Source organism: Anabrus simplex, chromosome 1, assembly GCF_040414725.1.
Source record: "Anabrus simplex isolate iqAnaSimp1 chromosome 1, ASM4041472v1, whole genome shotgun sequence".
NCBI lineage: Eukaryota > Metazoa > Arthropoda > Insecta > Orthoptera > Tettigoniidae > Anabrus > Anabrus simplex.
Genome location: NC_090265.1, coordinates 649345731 through 649366296, shown reverse-complemented (window position 1 = coordinate 649366296; position 20566 = coordinate 649345731). Strand labels below are relative to the sequence as shown.

Sequence of the window (20566 nt, the reverse complement as noted above, 5' to 3'; positions counted from 1 at the left end):
AAATATTTTCAGGGCTGCCCCAATAGTGGAGTTTAAACCCATCATCTCTGTGAGATGTGATGCAAGTATTTCTATATTTGGCCTCCAGTTAGCCTAATTATTATTAAACTCACAAAACAAAAGAAAATAGAACACTAGCATAAACATGAATATAGAAAAGTGAAACATAATGGAATTAAGTTACAGTTTTACGACGATCTTACCAATACTAGTCTTGGTGAAAAATAGTTTAAGTTACTATAGGTGCAAAATAAAATTGAAGTTGGGATGCGAAAGCAAATTGGTCTACTGCACAGTGTGGGCCGATGTTCAAAGGAAATATACTTAAATGATTAAAAGTTGAAAACTTGAAGCAACCACCTTCATTAAAGAAAAATACAGGTCATAGAACAACAGTTTTAAAGTAAAGGCAGAATTATGGTGGTCAAGCTTAGTGAACAATTTAATTTTAAGGTACAGACACTGTTAGAAGAGCTTGCCTCGTGCAAAGGTGAGGATGGATGTAAAACACTTTGAAACTATTGTGAAGTTATGTTGATCCCATGTTAGTGATAACGATGGATAAACTCGTGACAAATTAAGATTTAAAATCAAGTTAAATTTAGTAGTTAAATGGAAATCATGAGAAGGAAATGGAAATGAGAAAGTCAGCGAATTTTATAGAACACATAGCATTGGAATGGAATCCACAAGGTGCACGGAAAAGAGGTCATCCTAGAAAGACCTGGAGGAGGAGGCCCTTGGCGTAGGGAAGACTTGGAAGGAAGTTAAAGCATTGGCAAGTCGATGACTATAATGGAGACTTTTCACGGATGCCCTATGTTCCAGTGGGAACGAGAGGAATTAAGTCAAGTCGGGAAATATTAAGATATGCTTATCCCAAGAAAACCCAGAGCTCCCGGACAACATGTCCGCTCGACATGATCCCGAAGACAGAACGCAACTACCCTGTGACACACTTCCTGAAGGTAGCCTGTGCTGGGTGGTGCAACTGGAAACTGCACAGCAAAGTTAATGACCAATGAACACACGGGAGTTAAATTTTGATTATTTAAATCAATCAAATTTAAATTTTTAATTTGATGCAGGTTATCTTGTCCTTGGACACTTCTCAACGCTTGTGTCTTGTGCAAGTCCCAGAAAAATTGACACATGCGGTACAGTGTGTCCCACAAATTCCGTCGATAAAACTGAATGCAATTTTTAATGATCTGAAAAAAAGAAAACATTCAACAACAGATTAAACCTTAAAAAGAAACAACATAATTCAGGTTTAACCTGTTGTTGACTGTTTTCTTGTTTCATATGTTTTCTAATTTTTTAAAAATCATACATTAGTTTTGACAGACTGAAGAACCTAACATAGATTAACCGAGTCAAAACTGAAAAGAAATAGCTTCCACTATAGACTCTGTACGTTAATGAGAGAAATGCACCGCTGCGCTGTGAGTGGTGAACTTTTTAATTTAACGTGTGTCACTAAGCAAATATCTGATGTAGTCTCACCTTGTGTTGCCATGGCCGAATAAATAATAACTGGTGTTTTAGAGTGTTTTATATAACAGCAATTCTTCCAAACTTGAAGAAAGTGGACATGTATGAAATTTACAAGGAAAACAGTTTGCAGGATATAGCAACAGAGTAAAAACTGGCAATGTAATATGTAATTCTCCGAGATTACTGAAGAAAAGACTAGGTAAACAACTGATAGGAAATCTGCTACCTGGGCAAGTGCCCTAAATGCAGTTCAGTGGTGATAGATAGATAGACAGATAGATAGATAGATAGATAGATAGACAGATAGATAGATAGATAGATAGATAGATAGACAGATATTGATAGATTGATTGATTGAAGTAGCTGAACTGTAGGTCTCCAGATATCTTTTGGAAAAACTGGTGTAATGATATTCTGACTTTTATCATAATACCACTGCATTTCCTGATGCCAAATATGGAAAAATCAAACGTTGCATTCATTTAAAGTACCTTTGAGAGATAATTTCCTTTAATACATTATTTTGTTATTGGAGAAAGAAGCCCTGAAATATCAGGTTAAATGCATGGAAACAGCATTTAACCTCTGAAAACCCACACATTAGTCCAGATCGATCTCACAGTAGGCCAAATATTGACACTATACCACAGTATTATGTCCAGACGCCTTATATGCAGCTGAATGCTTGGCCCTCATTCACCATGGTGACATAAATAAGATCCAAATGAAAGAGAGAATTACTAGAGAAGCATATCTTGTCATTCAGTTGCCTATAAAATCTTCATAAGGAAGAACTTCGGACCATGTCAAAATTCTGAGGTTGAATATCATCCGAGGTCAAATACAGATCTGTACCTTAAATTTGAAAAGCTCTCACTTGTTATGAGGAGGTGCCATCTTACTTTTACAGTTATCAGTCTCAAATGCCTGACACCGGAATATCTAGACTGATACTTTCACAGCCCGTATTATCAACACGTTAATTAGCTTTTGGGCTTTTGCCGTGTCAATAAAACAATATTAAATTCTTTATGTTTCACAGAGAACTTTGCTCTGCATCTTCAAAAGAAAATCTTGTCTGTTCACAGGGAAGACTTCTCTAACAATGCCTGTTTGAATTGAAGAAAACTTATCATTGGTTGACTGTAAGTGGTACTCGCGTTTGTCACCAAATGGTTCACTGTGTACTAGCCTTCTGAGTAGGAAGTGACGACACCATCTTAGCTCTAATTAAGAGGTTTCTGTTCAATAGTAGGCATGTGCGTTGGCAAATAAACACCAAGGTTATAAGATGAATTAAAGACAAATGTGATTAAAAAAATAAAATAAAGTGCAACAGAAGACTGTCAAGGATAGAGGAATAAAATAAAGCTAAAGATGGAAAGAAAAGCGAGTAGCATGAGAAGAGAAACAATGAGAGGAAGGTGAAGGGGGGTTGGTGGGGAAGAAGAATGTATACGAGGTTAAAGGCATGAGAATAAAAGGAAGTAAGAATAAAACAATAACACGGGTACACAGCTAATGGAAGTATGGTAATAATAATGTTATTTGCTTTATGTATCACTAACTACTTTTACGGTTTTTGGAGACGTCGAGGTGCTGGAATTTTGTCCCAAAGGAGTTCTTTTATGTGCCAGTAAATCTACTGACATGAAGCTGATGTATTTGAGCACCTTCAAATACCATTGGACTGAGCCAGGATCGAACCTGCCAAGTTGGGTTCAGAAGGCCAGCGCCTCAACCGTCTGAACCACTCAGCCCGGCATGAGAGTATGAATTTGGAAAACACCAAAATGGAATAACAATAGTGAAAAGACAACTTTATGGCTGCAAACACATATTACTTAACTGATAGCTAGTGTACCTGTTGAAGTTATTAGGATTTTTACGTATTTCCACAGCTTCCCGTACAATCGTACACCTGTAGTGTTCAGTGTGGGTATGAGAAACATCTTGGAATACAACATCATGACCCGACGATAGGGCATGCTCAACTATCACAGATTTGTCTGGCTGGATGTGAATGATATTTCGTTGGTGTTACTTGGTATGAGTACCAATGGATTGGCATGTTTGGCCAATGCATACTTTGCCCAAAGTACAGGGAATTTTGTACACACAGGTTTAAAAGTGGGGACAATTTGTCCTTGCTTTTGCCTAAACTGTAAGAAATGTGACTGTGCCAAACACGGTTTATATATTGTGCTGTGAGGACCTGTGAGCTTTGCTTCGTTGACCCCTGGGAAGCAGGGCTCTATAAAACTGTACATTAATGTAACCATTACCCTCGAACATGACTGTTAGTGTGTCCATCTCCTCCAGGAAGAATTCTTCCTTCTCGTGACTTGGAAATATACTATTCCAGGAAAACTGAAGTGTAGGAGGATCTGGCCGATGTCTCTGAGGCATTGGTTCAAGAAAGAATCAAGTTCAGGAGCAGAGTACATGGGTTAAAAGATCTTCTGGAAAGAGTAAGGAGACTATCTGGCACAAAGTGGCCCAAAGAGTGAAGAACTGCATTCTCTGTCAAGATGAAGGAGTATTGTAAGTCCAGAAAGGGTGACAAGTTGTAACTGTTGTACTAAGAGGCTGAAATGATATGTTAAAATAAATTAACAACAAACCACACCCTATTAATAAGAGGGTCGAGTCATACGTCATGGCAACTATTTTTTTCTCGCGGACAGGAGAAAACATGGAAAATCTAAGATATGCATTTGGAAATATAGGGCCTGTACTTATGCATAGTGTCTGAAGACAAATTCTGACTTACGGAGATTCTCGTACGAAAGTGACAGAACACAGGCCAGTGGTAAACATTGTTTTATTATGATATAGACAGCAAATACACAAGACTATGTACAAAGGACAGGTCTCCACTGGTTACAGACTTTTGAAATAATCACCCAAGGTTTCCACTGTGCATTGCCAGAGGTACATCTTTGTCCATGGACACTGGGCGGCCTGGGCAAGGCAAATCGGCAGTTGATACTCTACCCTGTTTGAACGTCTCCACCCACATTGCCACTGTTCTATAGGGCATGACATGCACACCTAATGCTTCCCACAGCTCTGCATGGCATTGGCGTGCATTTTTGCCGCAAAGAACTCCTATTTTAATATACGATCGTTGCTCCTGCTTGTTGACTTCCATTTTGTGACGCTCTCACTCACACACTGAACTTGGAGGCATGCTTAGATCCACACTGTTGTTTTCATACACCATCTAGTGGCATCATACGCAAGTACATACCGTACATTACCAAATGCATATCTTAGATTTTCCGTGTTGTCTCCTGTTCACGAGAAAACAAAATAGTTGCCATGACTTATGACTCGACCTACGTATATGACAAATTTTATGCAAATTTCTTACCTGGTCTGCAATTTCAATGGCCGCGAGACAATTCTGAGGTAGTTCCCATTTCAATCGAATGGGTGACAAATTGTACTGAGGTGTACCAAGAGTATGGCCATCAGAACCATACCTGCAAAATAATATATGAAAATGAAAATATCACTTCCTTGTGTGTGTCTTATGTTCAACATTTCTGTAATTAGCCTCAGAATGTTAGCACTAATGTTTTGAACATACTGATACCGCCAGTTTCACATCAATTTAGTAATCATCCGTATCTGATGCTAATATGTTCAATATGCAAATAGACACAACTGATAACACTACAAAGTCACTATAGAAAGATAGGAACAATGGAAGGACCACAAAATAGGGCAAACAATGGCAAGTCAGTGAGAAAGATGGAGAAATAGAAAGAAAACACAAAAGATCAAGGACAATCTCCACAACTTCATACACTGTTTTCTTTTAGAATGGCTCTCTCCTTATCCATTTTAGTTTTTTATATACATTTCTCCTCAGCTCTTGACGAGCTTGTTTCTGCTTCCCAGCTTCATCAGAGAACAGGCTTCAACACTCACTGAAGGGCCATCTTGACAGATCTTCAGTCTTGATCTGGGAAGTGTAGGATTAAAAGAAAGCCATGCGTGTTTTTTTCAATCAATCAATCAATCAATCAATCAATCAATCAATCAATCAATCAATCAATCAATACTGATCTGCATTTAGGGCAGCTGCCCTACTGATCTGCATTTAGGGCAGTTGCTCAGATGGCAGATATCCTACCTGTTGTTTTCCTAGCCTTTTCTTAAATGATTGCAAAGAAATTGGAAATTTATTGAACATCTTCCATGGTAAGTTATTTCAATCCCTAACTCTCCTTCATATAAATGAATATTTGCCCCAATTTGTCCTCTTGAATTCCAACTTTATGTTCATATTGTGATCTTTCCCACTTTTAAAGACACCACTCAAACTTATTCATCTAATAATGTTCATTCCACGCCAACTCTCCCCTGACAGCTCGGAACATACCACTTAATACTAAGAAACAATGTTAGTTTAAACTGTCTATATGATGAAGTTCGTAAATTGTACATACCACTTTGTCGAGCACCTCGTCTCCTTTCTCCCAACTCTTCCCAGCCCAAACTTAGCAACATTTTTGTAGCGCTACTCTTTTGTCAGAAATATCCCAGAACAAATCGAGCTGCTTTTCTTTGGATTTTTTCAAGTTCTTGAATCAAGTAATCCTGGTGAGGGTCACATACACTGGAACCATACTCGATTTGGGGTCTTACCAGAGACTTGTACGCCCTCTCCTTCAACTCCTTACTACAACCCCTAAACACCCTCGTAAGCATGTGCAGAGATCTGTACCCTTTATTTACAATCACATTTATGTGATTACCCCAATGAAGATCTTTCCTTATATGAACACCTAGGTACTTACAATGATCCCCATGAGGAACTTTCTCACCATCAACGCAGTAATTAAAACTGAGAGGACTCTTCCTATTTGTGAAACTCGCAACTTGACTTTTAACCCCATTTATCTCCTCCGCAGAGAAGTAAAGGTTTTATTAAAAATTCTGTTCTGTTATGTCATTACATCAATTCGGGCAAAACAAGTTGTTGGTATAAAAAAATATTCCTTTTAAGATGATTTAGTACAAGTTAATGAAATATATTAATAACCTAATGTCAATTTTAATCTGTAAATGTTGTGTACATGACTGTTTGTCACATGGAAACATATACGAAATTTATATATTTATCTGCCGGGATGAATAGTCCATAGAGTATAGTGAGCCCAACTTAGCAGGTTCAATCCTGGCTAGGTCTAGTGGTACTTGAAGGCACTCAAATACGTCAGCCTCGTGTTGATAGATTTACGGGCACATAAAAGAACTCCTATAGGACAAAACTCTAGCACCTCAGTATCTCCGAAAACCATAAAGATGTAGTTAGTGGTGTATAAAATCAATAACATTATTATGGTATTACAGTAAAACATGGATAATTCGAACCTCAACGGACCATTAAAAATTCACATTATCCACAAATCTGAACTAAACAAAAAAGTTACAAAAATAACTCCAACATTACATTTTACAAAAGAAATTTCATCTTAAGACATTATCGGCATATACATACATATTTTACAATCTACTATATCTGTTTATAGATACAGTACAGTATTTATTCTTTAGACATTAGGTAGATATTGAAAATACCTTACGTGTTAATCTTAACGCCATTAGAAATCACATTTGCTCTTCGTTAAAAAATTCAAGAGATCATAGCTTGCTTTCTTGATTTAATTCTTTTGCCCATGATGTAAAATCTATTTGATTTAGTGGTTGAAAAATAGAATCACTTACATTGTTCTGATTTTCAAAAAATAAACTGAGTGATGAACATGATGTTGTTTGCAGATGATATTGTGATTTGGGGAGAAGACGACAGGAAGGTTCAAGAACAGTTGAATGTGGTGAATGGGAAGATTGAAGAATGTGGATTGAAAATAAGTGTAGAAAAGAGTAAAACTCTTGTTATGACTATAGGGGAGAAAGAAGGGAATGGTCAGATTAGACTTGCAGACAAGCCCCTGGAAGTAGTGGAAACGTTTAAATACCTGGGGAGTGAATTAATGGAGAATGCTCGACTGGATGCTGAGATTAGTAAAAGGATTCAAGCTGGAATTTGTTTCTATCATAGTGTAAGAAACATGTTATGGGACAAAGATGTGCCAACGGAAGCAAAGGATACTATGTACAAGATGTATTACGTACCCATAACAACTTACGGAGCAGAAACTTGGACAATGACAAAGAAGGATGAGAGTCAAATACAGGCAGCCGAAATGAAGTTCTTGAGGAGTATGATACAGAAGAGTAGAAGAGACAAAATAAGGAATGAGAAAATCCGGGAAGAAATTGGAGTGGAAAAAATGAATGATAGAATAGAGAAGAGCCGACTAAGATGGTTTGGGCACATAAAGCGAATGAGCGATGAAAGAATGCCAAAAAAGGTGATGGAAATTCAAATCCAAGGAAGGAGAGGCCGTGGACGACCACGATTGAGATGGAAGGATGCCATCCAATGCAGCATTATAGAAAGAAACCTGGACTGGGACACACTGTTGGAGGAGGAGTGGTGGAAAGACAGAAGAAAGTGGAGAGGAACCATATTTGCCCCTACCCAGCTACAGCTGGATAAAGGGAAATGATGATGATTATGATGATGATGATGATGACGAAACTGATTTGATGGATGTAATTGGATGCCTCAGCCGTACTCGGGATCAGTCGTTCCTCGTCCTCTAAAGAATCAATGTCCTCATCTCCGTCTGCAGCTTGGTGGGAGTTGCTCATTACCTCTGTGATTATATTCACGTCAGTTAGCTTGCCACACAGAGCGACACCTTTATCAACATTAAGGAATTCTTCATAGGAGTTAGGAACAAACAAGATTTCCTCCCAACAATCAACCAAAGGCACGGCTCCATCCACAGTCTCGTCGGCACTATCATTGTCTTTTATCAAGAAACCAGCTTTCTTGAAACAGTTTGCGATTGTTTCGGCTGTCACCTGATCCCATTCTTGCTTACACATTCTAGAGGTTTGGAGAATATCAACTTCACAGCATTACAGCAAGCATTACAGTCCTCTGTGGGAATATTCTTGACCAACAATCACCTGTAGAAGTGTTTCAGATATTTTATTAACCCTGGCCCATGGGCTGAACAACAGATGTCATATTCGGTGGGAAATATTTCACCTTCACGTTTTCCAAAGGCAGAATGCAGTAGTGAGCAGTGCAATTGTCAATAAAGAGAGTAATCTTCCGTTTTTATTTGCGACATTTTTCATCTAATTTTAACAACCACTTCTTTTAACAACCAAATCTCTGCAAATAACCTCACTCCTTGTGGGTGGGGCTAACTTCCAATAAGTAACCAGGGGAACCTGACCTCTACAGAGCGCGTCTGCAGGTGGCGGATAGGGGGCCCCTACAGTATGTAGGGCTGGTTGAAATAACCAATACAACCCGCAGACCAAAAGGTAGCCCAATTCCTGGGGGTTTTAAAATACTGGGACACCCTCTCTCCAGGGGTCATAAATATGGAGGGCCCTTGTTCTGGGTTAAGGGTGAAGACCTCAACGGCATCTACGGCGGAAAAGATGCACTTCGGTACGGTGGAGATGGCGGAAGAAGCAACCCATCCTTCTGGGGTGTACAGATGAAACCTACTGCCTTGTAGGACGAGGAAGGCATCCTCAAAGGCTAAGGGAGTAAACCCTGAAAGAAAATCCTCATATGCGTTAGGCCTAGCAAGTCAGCAGGAGAGTATTGAGTACAGTCGCTTTCAATAAGAAAAAGAGCCTCGGAAAGAAGATTATAGACCGGACTGACACGTCCTCTCAGACAATTGTAAAGTATGATGACCATAAGGCTGATGATATACAATGTTCTGAAAGGAAACCCCAAATAAAAAAGAGACCCAAATACCAAATTGGAACTATGAACATTCTATCATTAACTGGAAAGGTAGAAGAACTCCTAGACATGATGGATAAAAGAAAAATATCAATATTGGGATTAAGTGAGACCAAATGGAAAGGGATTGGAAGTAAGACACTTCGTGGAGGATATAAATTATACTGGAGTGGATAGGAGAAGGTAGCGAAAAATGGTGTTGGATTCTTAATTAAGGAAGGGACTGATGCTACAGCTGAAGTTATCTGCAAAAGTGATAGAATCATTAAAATGTTCATGAAACTGGAGAACACTAAGTACACCGTCATAGAAGTGTATGCTCCACAGACAGGCTGCAGTGAGGAAGACAAAGAGGAACCCAGAAGGAGAACAACTATTAGATCTGTGCAGAAGAAATGATCTTATAATCAAAAATACATTCTTCAAAAAAAGAGACAGTCACAGAATAACAAGGTACCGTTGGGATGGCCAGTATAGAACATTGATTGACTATGTAATCACGAATAAAGATGGTGGCAGGTATATCACAGATGTACAGGTCATCCCTAGTGAAAGCATGGACAGTGACCACAGATTGTTGGTAGTAGACTTCAAACATAAGACTAATGAAACGCAAAAAATTATTATGAAAAAACCAAGGTTTAAAACTTGGAAGTTACAAGAAGTCCAAATAAAGGAAGAATACAAACTAAGGATTCAACAGAGTTTGCCGAAGGGTGAAGTAACCAGCGTTAATGAAGAGTGGAAGGCCTTCAAAGACACCTTAGTGGGAGAAGCCAAAAACCTATGTGGAATTACAAGTTCTATCAAAAGAAAAAAAGAGACACCATGGTGGAATGATAGAGTGAAAACAACGGTGAAAGAAAGAAACCAAATAAAAAAGGCACTGAACAAGGAAAAACAAAAACAGGGACAAGAACGAAATGAACAAGAAATACAGAGACTTCAAAGAGTATACAGGAACAAGAAACTTGCTGTAAAGAACATTGTAAGGGAAGAAAAAGAGAAGAAATGGAATGAGTTTGCAGACAAACTGGAAGAGGACAGTAGAGGAAATATGAAATTGCTATACAGAGTAGTGAAAAACAAGCAAAGGGATCAAGAGACCATAAAAGCAATAGAACGTGATGATGGAACTCTGGCACAAGAAGAGGGAGAAATTAAACAAGAACTCAAGATCTATTTCGAAAAGCTGCTGAATGGAGATACAGAAAACATAACAACGGATAGAGGAGAGCCAAGTCGAGGAACCACAACTGAACCACCAATTACATGGCTTGAGGTTGAAAATGTGCTCAAGAGCATGAAGAAAGGAAAGGCAGTGGGCATAGATGAACTAAGTGTAGATATACAGAAAGCAGCGGGAATTCCAGGAATCCAATGACTCTACAGACTGCTCAACAAGATGTGGGAGGAAAATACTATTCCTGAGGACTGGATGATGGGCATCATTGCACCTCTGTTCAAGAAAGGTGACTCTTATTGTGAAGTTCTTAGTTTTAGTTCACTTCCCAGTTTCTATCTCTCATCATCATTATCATCATCTTCAATAATATCTCTACCATCATGTATAATTACAGTACTAATACAGGTTTAAAGCCAACCTTGTTATATGTAACTGTGCATATGTAACTGAATATTTATTATGATAATATAATTTGATATTTGTTTTCATTTAATGTAATAGTATATATACTTCACATCATTAGGCTTATACCTGTCTGAAATAAATAAATTAATTAATTAATTAATTAATTAATTTTAATATGCTATTTGTTTTGTATAGTGGATACTTTGACATGGAATTACCTTATATTAATAATGTCAAGATGTGAAATTCTGGAAACAGAACACCTGTTTCAGGTCTATGATGAAACTAACATACAGAACAAATTAAGGCAGTGATACTTTTTTGACAGAACATTTCAACACTCACCATTCACACACGTGAAGAACTACCAATCATGAAGAGTTTATAGTGAAGCACAGTTCACTGTGATTTTACCAGAACAGAGTGGGAGCATGGGGGTTGGATTTTGTAAATGAACTGTCTTCATCATTGCCATTGGCAATGGTTCCCTGGAAATTCACTAACTTTATTCTTGCCAGCAAGGTCATCATTCTGCATCTCAGATTTGGTGTCTATTTAACTCTTTAGGTAGCACTGTAATTGTCCAGGCTATCAGTAGGCACACATGTTTCCAGCAATTCACTGTTCTTAACGAATGATAAAATTTTACTTTGTTGTTTGGACATACTGAATTGATATAATTCACATAGACAGACCTAAATGTAAAACTATGACCATGTTCAAAGTAATAACTGCCTCCTGCTTCACACAAAGGTTGTGACAATGAAAGAATTAAAATTTAGTTGAAAATGTTTCTGTTATCAACATTTAATTAGTAGGATTTTATATTTTTAAATATATATATTGCTTAATGAAATTATAAACCTTGTTTCTTTCCATACAGTAGTTATTGCTATATTTGTGAACGCATATGTCAGGCAAATATCGTGACAAAGAAGGTCGAGAGCATGGGGATAGTAAGAAGCAGCAATGTTGGCAGTGCAGCGAAATTGTGGAAGGAGCCACAGCAATGAGCAAAACAATAACCCAGGCAAATTGTTGAAGCATTAGGTTAGTCATGACACCACAAATATGCTGGAAGCAGGCTAACAATAAGAGAGCTAGAATGAACTGGAAGCAGAAACTGGAGATACTTCCTCAAGAATACTCTGTGGGTCTATATAAAGAGTAAAGCTGAGAGCACAAGTCAGTCTTGAGTCAGTCATGAGTGGGCACGAGGCAGTTACAAGACTGTCACAAATCAGTTATGGAACGGCCAGTGAAAGAGGAGCGACTTATTTCAGAGTGTATCAACGATGAGTGACTCAATCAGGTGGTCTTGGCTACATGAAATTTACCAGAGAGCATGAATCGAGTTCTTGAGCTCAGCTGTGTTGTGGAGCGAACTGCTCCGGGGACAATGCTGTGCTGCAAGAGGCTCTGTTGGAGAGCAGGACTTCGATGTTCCAGAGGGCCATGTGTTTGGCCAAGTTCGCGAGTACAAACTGTGTGAAATGGAACATCCAAACTCCAGTGTATTTGTAAATAATGGTAAATAGTAGTTAAATAAATTTAGTCAACAATAAAACACGTCATCTTTGAGAAGTAAGTTTAGTTTTAAGAACCCTGAAAACTAGCCACAACTCCTTAGTTTATACTTATCCAGTGGGTGGGAAATAATTATCCCTAGTTGAGTGGGCTCATTTATAATCAAAAGGTGGGATGGTTCAGATGGTTCAAAACAGAAGAGGGTGAGGAATACCCCTATGCAATATTTTAAACCCATTACAGATAATCTTTGTTTACTATGAACCGTATCATTCAATTATTTAAGAAACAATATTGATTTTTCTCACCAGGAATGTGCAGATTCAGCTTCTTCGATAATGTTGTGTTCCCACAGATGAGACATCACAGCAGCATCACCCCTGTAAAAACAGAATCATTCAGGCTCCTAAGTTAAACAGGAATATGACAGGATTTGCTGAATTTTTAAAATGTTGAGTTATATTTTCAAATGCACTCATTGTTAAAAATAAATAAGAGCATCATGAAGGAGCCATCACATGACAATGGGCACAGGGCAAAGTAGTATAAAGAAAATATAAAAATATTGTATCACACCAAATATTTATTTCAGGGTAACACAACACTTGCAGGATGCACTTAGTATGTGTTGGACCACTTGCAGTGCAGAGACAGGTGGCAATATGGTCAGGCATAGAGGTATACAGACAACAAATTTTCTCTTTCAGATGATCCTAGCACAGCTGGTGCAACTGACCTCCACATATGCTGTACAGTACACAAAACTTTTAGTAATACCTGGGCTCTCTAGTGCTGAATCGGTAGATCTCGGTTATCTTCAAGATTCGTATTACCAACGTTTGAAACACAAACTATGAATCAATTACGCATCGCCGTGAGACATCTGGCATACACTTGACGTACTAGTACTGTTGTTGTTTACACAGCAAAGCTAAAATATAGAATTCATGCTAGGAACAAGATTTGCATCGAGAAATGTTATATAATGTTATATAATGTGTGTGTGACACAGTAGTTGGCTTAAGATAATAAAGGTTTAGAAAATTCATATCGATCGATCATATTATCGATTCAATTCAGATTTACTTTCCATTCAGTTGGCAGTATTACCGGATGGTAATTCTAAATTCCCATGGAGGGAATTAGATATTTTTCCACCAATAGAGCATATCAAAAATCAGATCAAAAATTAGATGTTGGCTTTTCAGGCGTTTGCTCTATTAACCAGCATTTCGTCTTAGGTCTGACACTAGACTCGTCAGAGTGGGATGTGTCAGACCCTACCCACTGATGCTGGGGTGTATGCAGGTGAACTTATCAGAAGCCTCTTATGTGGCACAGTCTGATAACTGCATACGGGAGATAAAACTCCACAATGGAATTAATGCCCGCCTAGCAATTCCAAATGGTAATTCTAAATTCCCATGGAGGGAATTAGATATTTTTCCACCAATAGAGCATATCAAAAATCAGATCAAAAATTAGATGTTGGCTTTTCAGGCGTTTGCTCTATTAACCAGCATTTCGTCTTAGGTCTGACACTAGACTCGTCAGAGTGGGATGTGTCAGACTACCGGAACCGGGAGAGCTCCCTCCTTACTCCTTAACCCCGTAAAACCAGGTATCACTAAAAGTTTCGCGTACTGTATTTGCCATCCGATCTGATCCCAAACATTCTTGATGGGCAAGAGGTCTAAACTTTGCAGGCCAAGCAAGCATGTTGACATAATGAAGGTATGCCATAGATACCCATGTTGTGTGAGGACGGGCATTTTCCTGCTGGAAAATGTAACTGTAGAGCTGCACCAGGAAAGCAGCAGAATTTTCTGGACGCATCACTATGCTGTCAGGCTTCCTTCAAACACCATCTGTGGGGAGCAGATATCATAGGAAATGGCACCCCTACACCATGATACCTCTCATTGGGGTGGTGTGATGCTCTAAAATGAAACGTGGATCACTGTTCTGGCCAGGACGTCTCCAGATTTGGTCGTCTGCATGCAGACAGAATCTTGATTTATTGCTTAACATCACTCGTTGCCAATCTGCAAGCTGCCATGCTGCCTGTTCCCAACAGAAATTTAAAGGTGTTCTGTGATATTTGGACACCTCAATGACAGTTTCTACTCTGTTAGCCACTGTAGGACACAGGCGAATCCCCAGCTGCCATGATGTCTGTGGAAGGTGGGCAGCTATACCCGAGGACTGCTTACAACCTGTCGCACGATGAAACGACCCTCCCTCCTAGGGGTCCACCAGGCTCGAATTAAGCGTGTACCCTCACATTCCCAATGCATACAACTCCAATGCAGTGTAGTCAGAACAGTTAAAGTGGCAAGCAATATGCTGAAATGTCCAACCTGCGTTTCTTAGTCCAACGATGCAGCCTCTCTCAAACTTATCTAGCCAGTCAAGTCCAAAGAGATATATACGCTGTACTGAATATGCATTCGCTCATCTGGACCACAAATTAAAATTCAATTAAACCGATTTGATGGCTACCACTATCGGTACCATGCTCTGATATAGAGAAGCATTAAAATAATTTCAGTGCAAGGATCCAAGAACAAACCAAGACTGTTGTGATTAGAAGTGTTCCATTTGTTGTGCAACGCTTTATTCAAATTGTTCAAACATCGACTATCATAAAAAACATCTATATTATCATAAAAAATGTGATAACAGCCCAGAAGGCAACACCTATTAAATCCCAGCTGAGAAGCATACAACATTACATTAGTGTTGTTATATGTACTGTTTTCTGGCCCTGAATGTCTGGATACTAGCTCCTTTTAGATGATGATGATGATGATGATGATGATGATGATGATGATGATGATAAATTATTTATTAATTTTGTCTGTGGTAACGGCAAATACAGTGTGTCTGAATGATCTGTAGAAGTCATGGAAGAAGTCACAATGGGAACAAATTATATTCCCTTCACGCAGAAATCTTGGTCGAGGACTATGAAAAAACGTAATTATGGTCATGGTGTCTTCTCTCGAAGATGTGTTGAGAGCGAGTGTCTACAGAGATATGAATATTGATCTGTCACAAGAGATTATGAAGTCTATTATGTAAATAAATATAGAAATGACAGATCAGCAGCCATTATTATCTCAAATAACTGCTGAAGGCAAAAATTTGATTCAAACTCAGAAACAGGAACATACTTGAAAGTATAACCGGCTCTTAATGCAAGAATTCTGATCAAATGTCACTGAATGCACTGAATCTGATCAATATGACCTCGCTGGTAAGGGCAACAAATGACTGAGCCATATTCTAGAGATTTTGTTCAAAACTTTAAACAATTAAAAATACACACATCTGCATTTTAATTACTCAACACACATAATACTAAGAAACCTAACCACTTAAAATTTCATACAATTTCCTAAAGTATCTCAACTTGCTTATAGTGGCTTATAAAACTCTTTGTCACACTTGAGGTGGGCGAGATTCATTTTATGTGCAAAGAAACACTTACCATGAGTGTTCTGCATTGGCACCTATCTGTAAAAAAGGAAATAACATTAAATAGCAGTAAATAATTCACCATATCAAGAGAAACTAAATAAAAGAGAATTTTAAAAACTAAATAATAATAATAATAATAATAATAATAATAATAATAATAATAATAATAATAATAATAATAATAATAATAATAATAATAATAACAGAAAGTTTGATTACAAAAACTCAAAAATGCATATTGGAGAACCCGTGACATCTACAACAAGATGTGCATGTCCATACATACAAAAATCAAACATTATAATATGGTGATTAAACCTGAAGTGCTGTATGCAAGTGAAATCTTGGTTCTTAAGAGGCAGCCATAGTCAGCTCAAGATCCATCTTTTATTTCAAAATATCGCCACTAGTCTCATTGATGTCGACAACTAACTCCACTGATAGTTACATCGCGGGTGCATAGATGGCAGTAAGAAAGGCCAAGGCCGAACGAGCGATTCCCCTCTCACCCTCCAGCGTCACATAGTCTGTCACCAGGAAGTTGTGATACAGTACTTGCACGGAGCTAATGGTGTTGACATTTGTAAGGAATGCGAAACATTCCAGGAAATTATTGAGCATTGGTTAGTGCTGAGCAAAGCAGTCAAAATAAGGTACTGTTTCCGACAAAAATAAATGAAATGGCATATGGCTTTTAGTGCCGGGAGTGTCCGAAGACAAGTTTGGCTCGCCAGATGCAGGTCTTTTGATTTAACTCCCGTAGGCAACGACCTGCGCGTCGTGATGAGGATGAAATGATGATGGAGACGACACATACCCCCAGCCCCCATGCCAGAGAAATTGACCAATTATGGTTAAATTCCCGACCCTGCCGGGAATTGAACCCGGGACCCTTGTGACCAACGGCCAGCACGCCGGACACTGTTTCCGATGTTGAAATGAAGTAGTGCATCAACCCCGTCCCTGCCTCACGTCTTTCCCTGTACCGGCCAGTAAGTGATACATAATATAATTCTATCCAATGAAAATACAAACTGATATAACAGAAGAATTCATTTACGCATTTTTTAGTCACACAGTGATACTTTGGACATACGATAAAGATTGTAACGCGACCAAGAACGGAATTTTCCAACAACCTTGAGTAAAAAAGAAGCCTTACAAATTTATAACAGTTTTTTTCCCTTGGAAACAAACAGTTCTGAAATATATATACAATGTATAAAATATCCCATTGCATATTGTGTTAAAATTTGAATTCGATAAAATAACTTGTTTTCGGAGACGCAGAGGTGGCGAAATGTTGTCCCGCAAGAGTTCCTTAACGTGGTGACCTTCCAATACCACCGCACTGAGTCAGGATCGAACCTACCAAGGGTCAGAAGGCCTGCGTTCCAACCTTTGAGCCGTTGTGAGAGTCTCTTTGTCTTTACAAAGACGGATTTGAAGTCGTATGTTTTTGTATAAATTTTAAATAATAAATGTTACAGCATCTAAAGATCCATTAGTTCTGTATTTCATGACTTGAGTGGAGTGTAATTAGAGTACCTACTAAGCTCAAAAGAATACCACTTCATTCTCGCTTTCGGTGACGTCAGGCGCTTTAGCCAATAGCAACGCTGCTCACCGGAATGACCTATCTGACCTGTGAGTTATTCTAGTTACGTTGGAAAACCCCATTTCCAAGAAATACAAGAATTGTAAACGACGGTTTTGTATACCTACCCATTATGAAACTCTGAAACGGTGCTGGTAAAGAACGCCACAGCTGAGGGGCACTGCAACTTCCCTCTGTAGGTGGGGGTAGTAAAATAACACCCACAGTATCACCTGCCTGTCGTAAGAGGCAACTAAAGCGGGCCCCATGGGCTCTGAACTTGGGAGTCTGGGTTGGCAACCACGGAGCCCTTAGCTGAGTCCTAGCTTTATTTCCACTTACTTGTGCCGGGCTCCTCACTTTGATATATCCCTCTTCATCAAGTGTCATCTTTTTTTTTTTTTTGCTAGTTGCTTTACGTTGCACCGACACAGATAGGTCTTATGGCGACGATGGGACAGGAAAGGGCTAGGAGTGGGAATGAAGCGGCCGTGACCTTCATTGAATCGATTATTTCAGAAAGCAGTCAAGTGCCAAAAAATGGAAAAATGTGTTAATGGCAGAATATGTTACTAAGAGGGTATACACACATTTTGGTGCTGAAACCAGTCAAGAAACGTTGTCCTATAATGGTCAGGCATTACGTTGAATTTCGTATTTAGTTCAGAAACCATATAAGTGACACCGCTTGGTTGGTTTCTGCGGTAAACTGCTGGTACCTTTCCGGTTGACGCTGCTGTTCTGAATCCAGAATAACCAGCTGTTCATCTGTTTTTGTCGTCATTGTTGTGTTTCTGGAATCGCATGTTCCTAGTTTTGTGAACAACTGATTCAAAAAATGTTTCTTTTGTTTAGTGCAGTGTTTTTTATATTCTTAGTGATATGTCTGAAAATTCAGAAGCGGGTTCGAATCCCACTGTCGGCAGCCCTGAAGATGGTTTTCCGTGGTTTCCCATTTTCACACCAGGCAAATGCTGGGGCTGTTACTTAATTAAGGCCACGGACGCTTCCTTCCAACTCCTAGGCCTTTCCTATCCCGTCGTCGCCATAAGACCTATCTGAGTCGGTGCGACTTAAAGCCACTAGCAAAAAAAAATAATTCAGAAGACGAACCTGTATCTAAAAAGGAAACGAGGAGTGGTAGACAAAAAAACTCACACGCGTAATATTATTCGGAATGCAAGGGTAAAAGGAGAAGGTTATATTTCTTACTCAGACAAGGAAGTACCTGGTCTGAGCCCTACATTATTCTTTGTTACTGTTTGTTTTAGGTGCCCATCAATATCAAGACGATACGTGAATTAAATGCCTTAAAACCTTACCTGATGGAATATGAACACTTATGACAGCATTTTACAATGGCCTAATACAGAGACAGAATGTGCTGTGGAGTTTGTTTATGAGGACTGATTACTTCTTGTCATGATGAGCAGGCATTGCTGATTTCATCCTTTTGTATCAGCAATACAGTCTAGACCTATTAAAATATGTTTTTTTTAAACAAATATGGGGTTTATGACAAAATCCCTTCAAAACTCAAGAATTATCCCATAAAAATATGTTTGCAACACTCGTTTATTTCAGAAACCAGTTAAGTGGAAATATTTTCCAGTTTTTTATAGCAAAGTTAATAAGCACAAAATATTTTTCCTTAGATAGAAATTATTAAGAGATATAATACTTTCGTGCTAAACTATTAAAACCCCTACCATAACATTTTGTCTGATGCTAGACAGTTTTTTCATTTTCCCAAAAATAACAGACTTGGCGCTTGACTGTTTCTGAAATAATCGATTCAATTAAGGTACAGCCCCAGCATTTGCCTGGTGTGAAATGGGAAACCACGGAAAACCATTTACAGGGCTGCCGACAGTAGGGTGGTGGTGATTATTGTTTTAAGAGGAAGTACAACTAGGCAACCATCCTCTATTAACACTAATCAGAGAGAAAAAATTGAAGGGATCCGACACTTCGAAAAATGAAGATATCGGTCAAAGGAAGACAAGGGCCACGAAGGCCGCGAAAATGAAGGACTCCCTAGCTCTCGCATACCTAATAGCGTCGGGTTCAGAAGAGAACAAGAGTAGACCAAGGGAGGTCGGAACGTGAGGAGCCTGGCACAAGTAAGTGGAAGCAATGCCAGGACTCAGCTAAGGGCCCCGTGGTCGCCAGCCAGGGATACCGTGCGTGTTGTTCTACCACCCCCACCCACAGGGGGCGACAGTGGGGTTCGAACCTACTGTCTCCCGAATACTGGATACTGGCCGCACTTAAGCGACTGCAGCTATCGAGCTCAGTTCATCTCCTTTCAGAAGATCGGCTACCATCATAGAGATTCTTGCTTTGGATGTTGCTCAGTAGTGGAACAGTTGAACCAAGTTTTCAAATTATCAATCCAAGGAATGCGCCTTCTTCCTGGTCATCTTTTGACTTGTATCTTTCCTTGAATAACCAGCTGCAGTAGACGATATTCTCTTCTCTCATCTATCCCATCCGACCACATTTAGTCAACTCTTGTTCTTTTCCGACCCCGACGGTATTACGTAAGGAGGCCTATGGAGTCTTTCATTTTCACGCCCTTCGTGGCCCCTTGTCTTTCCTAGGCCGATACCTTCATTTTTCGAAGTGTCAGATCCTTTCCATTTTTTCTCTCTGATTAGAGTTATATAGCGGATGGTTGCCTAGTTGTACTTCCTCTTAAAACAATAATCGCGACGTAAAGCCCCTAGCAAAAAACCAAACAATAATCACCACCACCACACTGCAACTGAAAAACGGTTATATTCTTGTAATTGTTTCATTCAACAACGGTTGTGTTCCCGAAACGGTTGCGTTCTATCTGTCCCAGCTGTAATGGGTATTACAAACAGTGACACATGCACGGGAGCCTCAAGGAGGGTTGTAATGCAGAAATAGGGGAGGTCCGCCTGCAAGCCTCATATCGTGAGCAAGGGAAGAAGTGCAGCGGTGAGTTTCCATGCACACTAGTAACAAACGTAGATTTAAACCA

The 20566-nt window shown here is 39.1% G+C and overlaps 1 protein-coding gene across 2 annotated transcripts in view; it reads right to left on the bottom strand.

Moving 5' to 3' along the window:
- The window catches only part of LOC136857271 (carnitine O-palmitoyltransferase 1, liver isoform), a 336584-nt gene that overhangs the window by 33498 nt on the left and 282520 nt on the right, over positions 1-20566 (bottom strand). For both annotated transcript variants that reach the window (XM_067135788.2, XM_068225119.1), the window contains 3 exons: positions 15970-15995; positions 12785-12856; positions 4874-4985 (listed from right to left, as the gene is read on the bottom strand). In XM_067135788.2, the coding sequence (XP_066991889.2) occupies positions 4874-4985; positions 12785-12856; positions 15970-15995 (210 nt within the window). The remainder of the gene's footprint in view (positions 1-4873; positions 4986-12784; positions 12857-15969; positions 15996-20566) is intronic.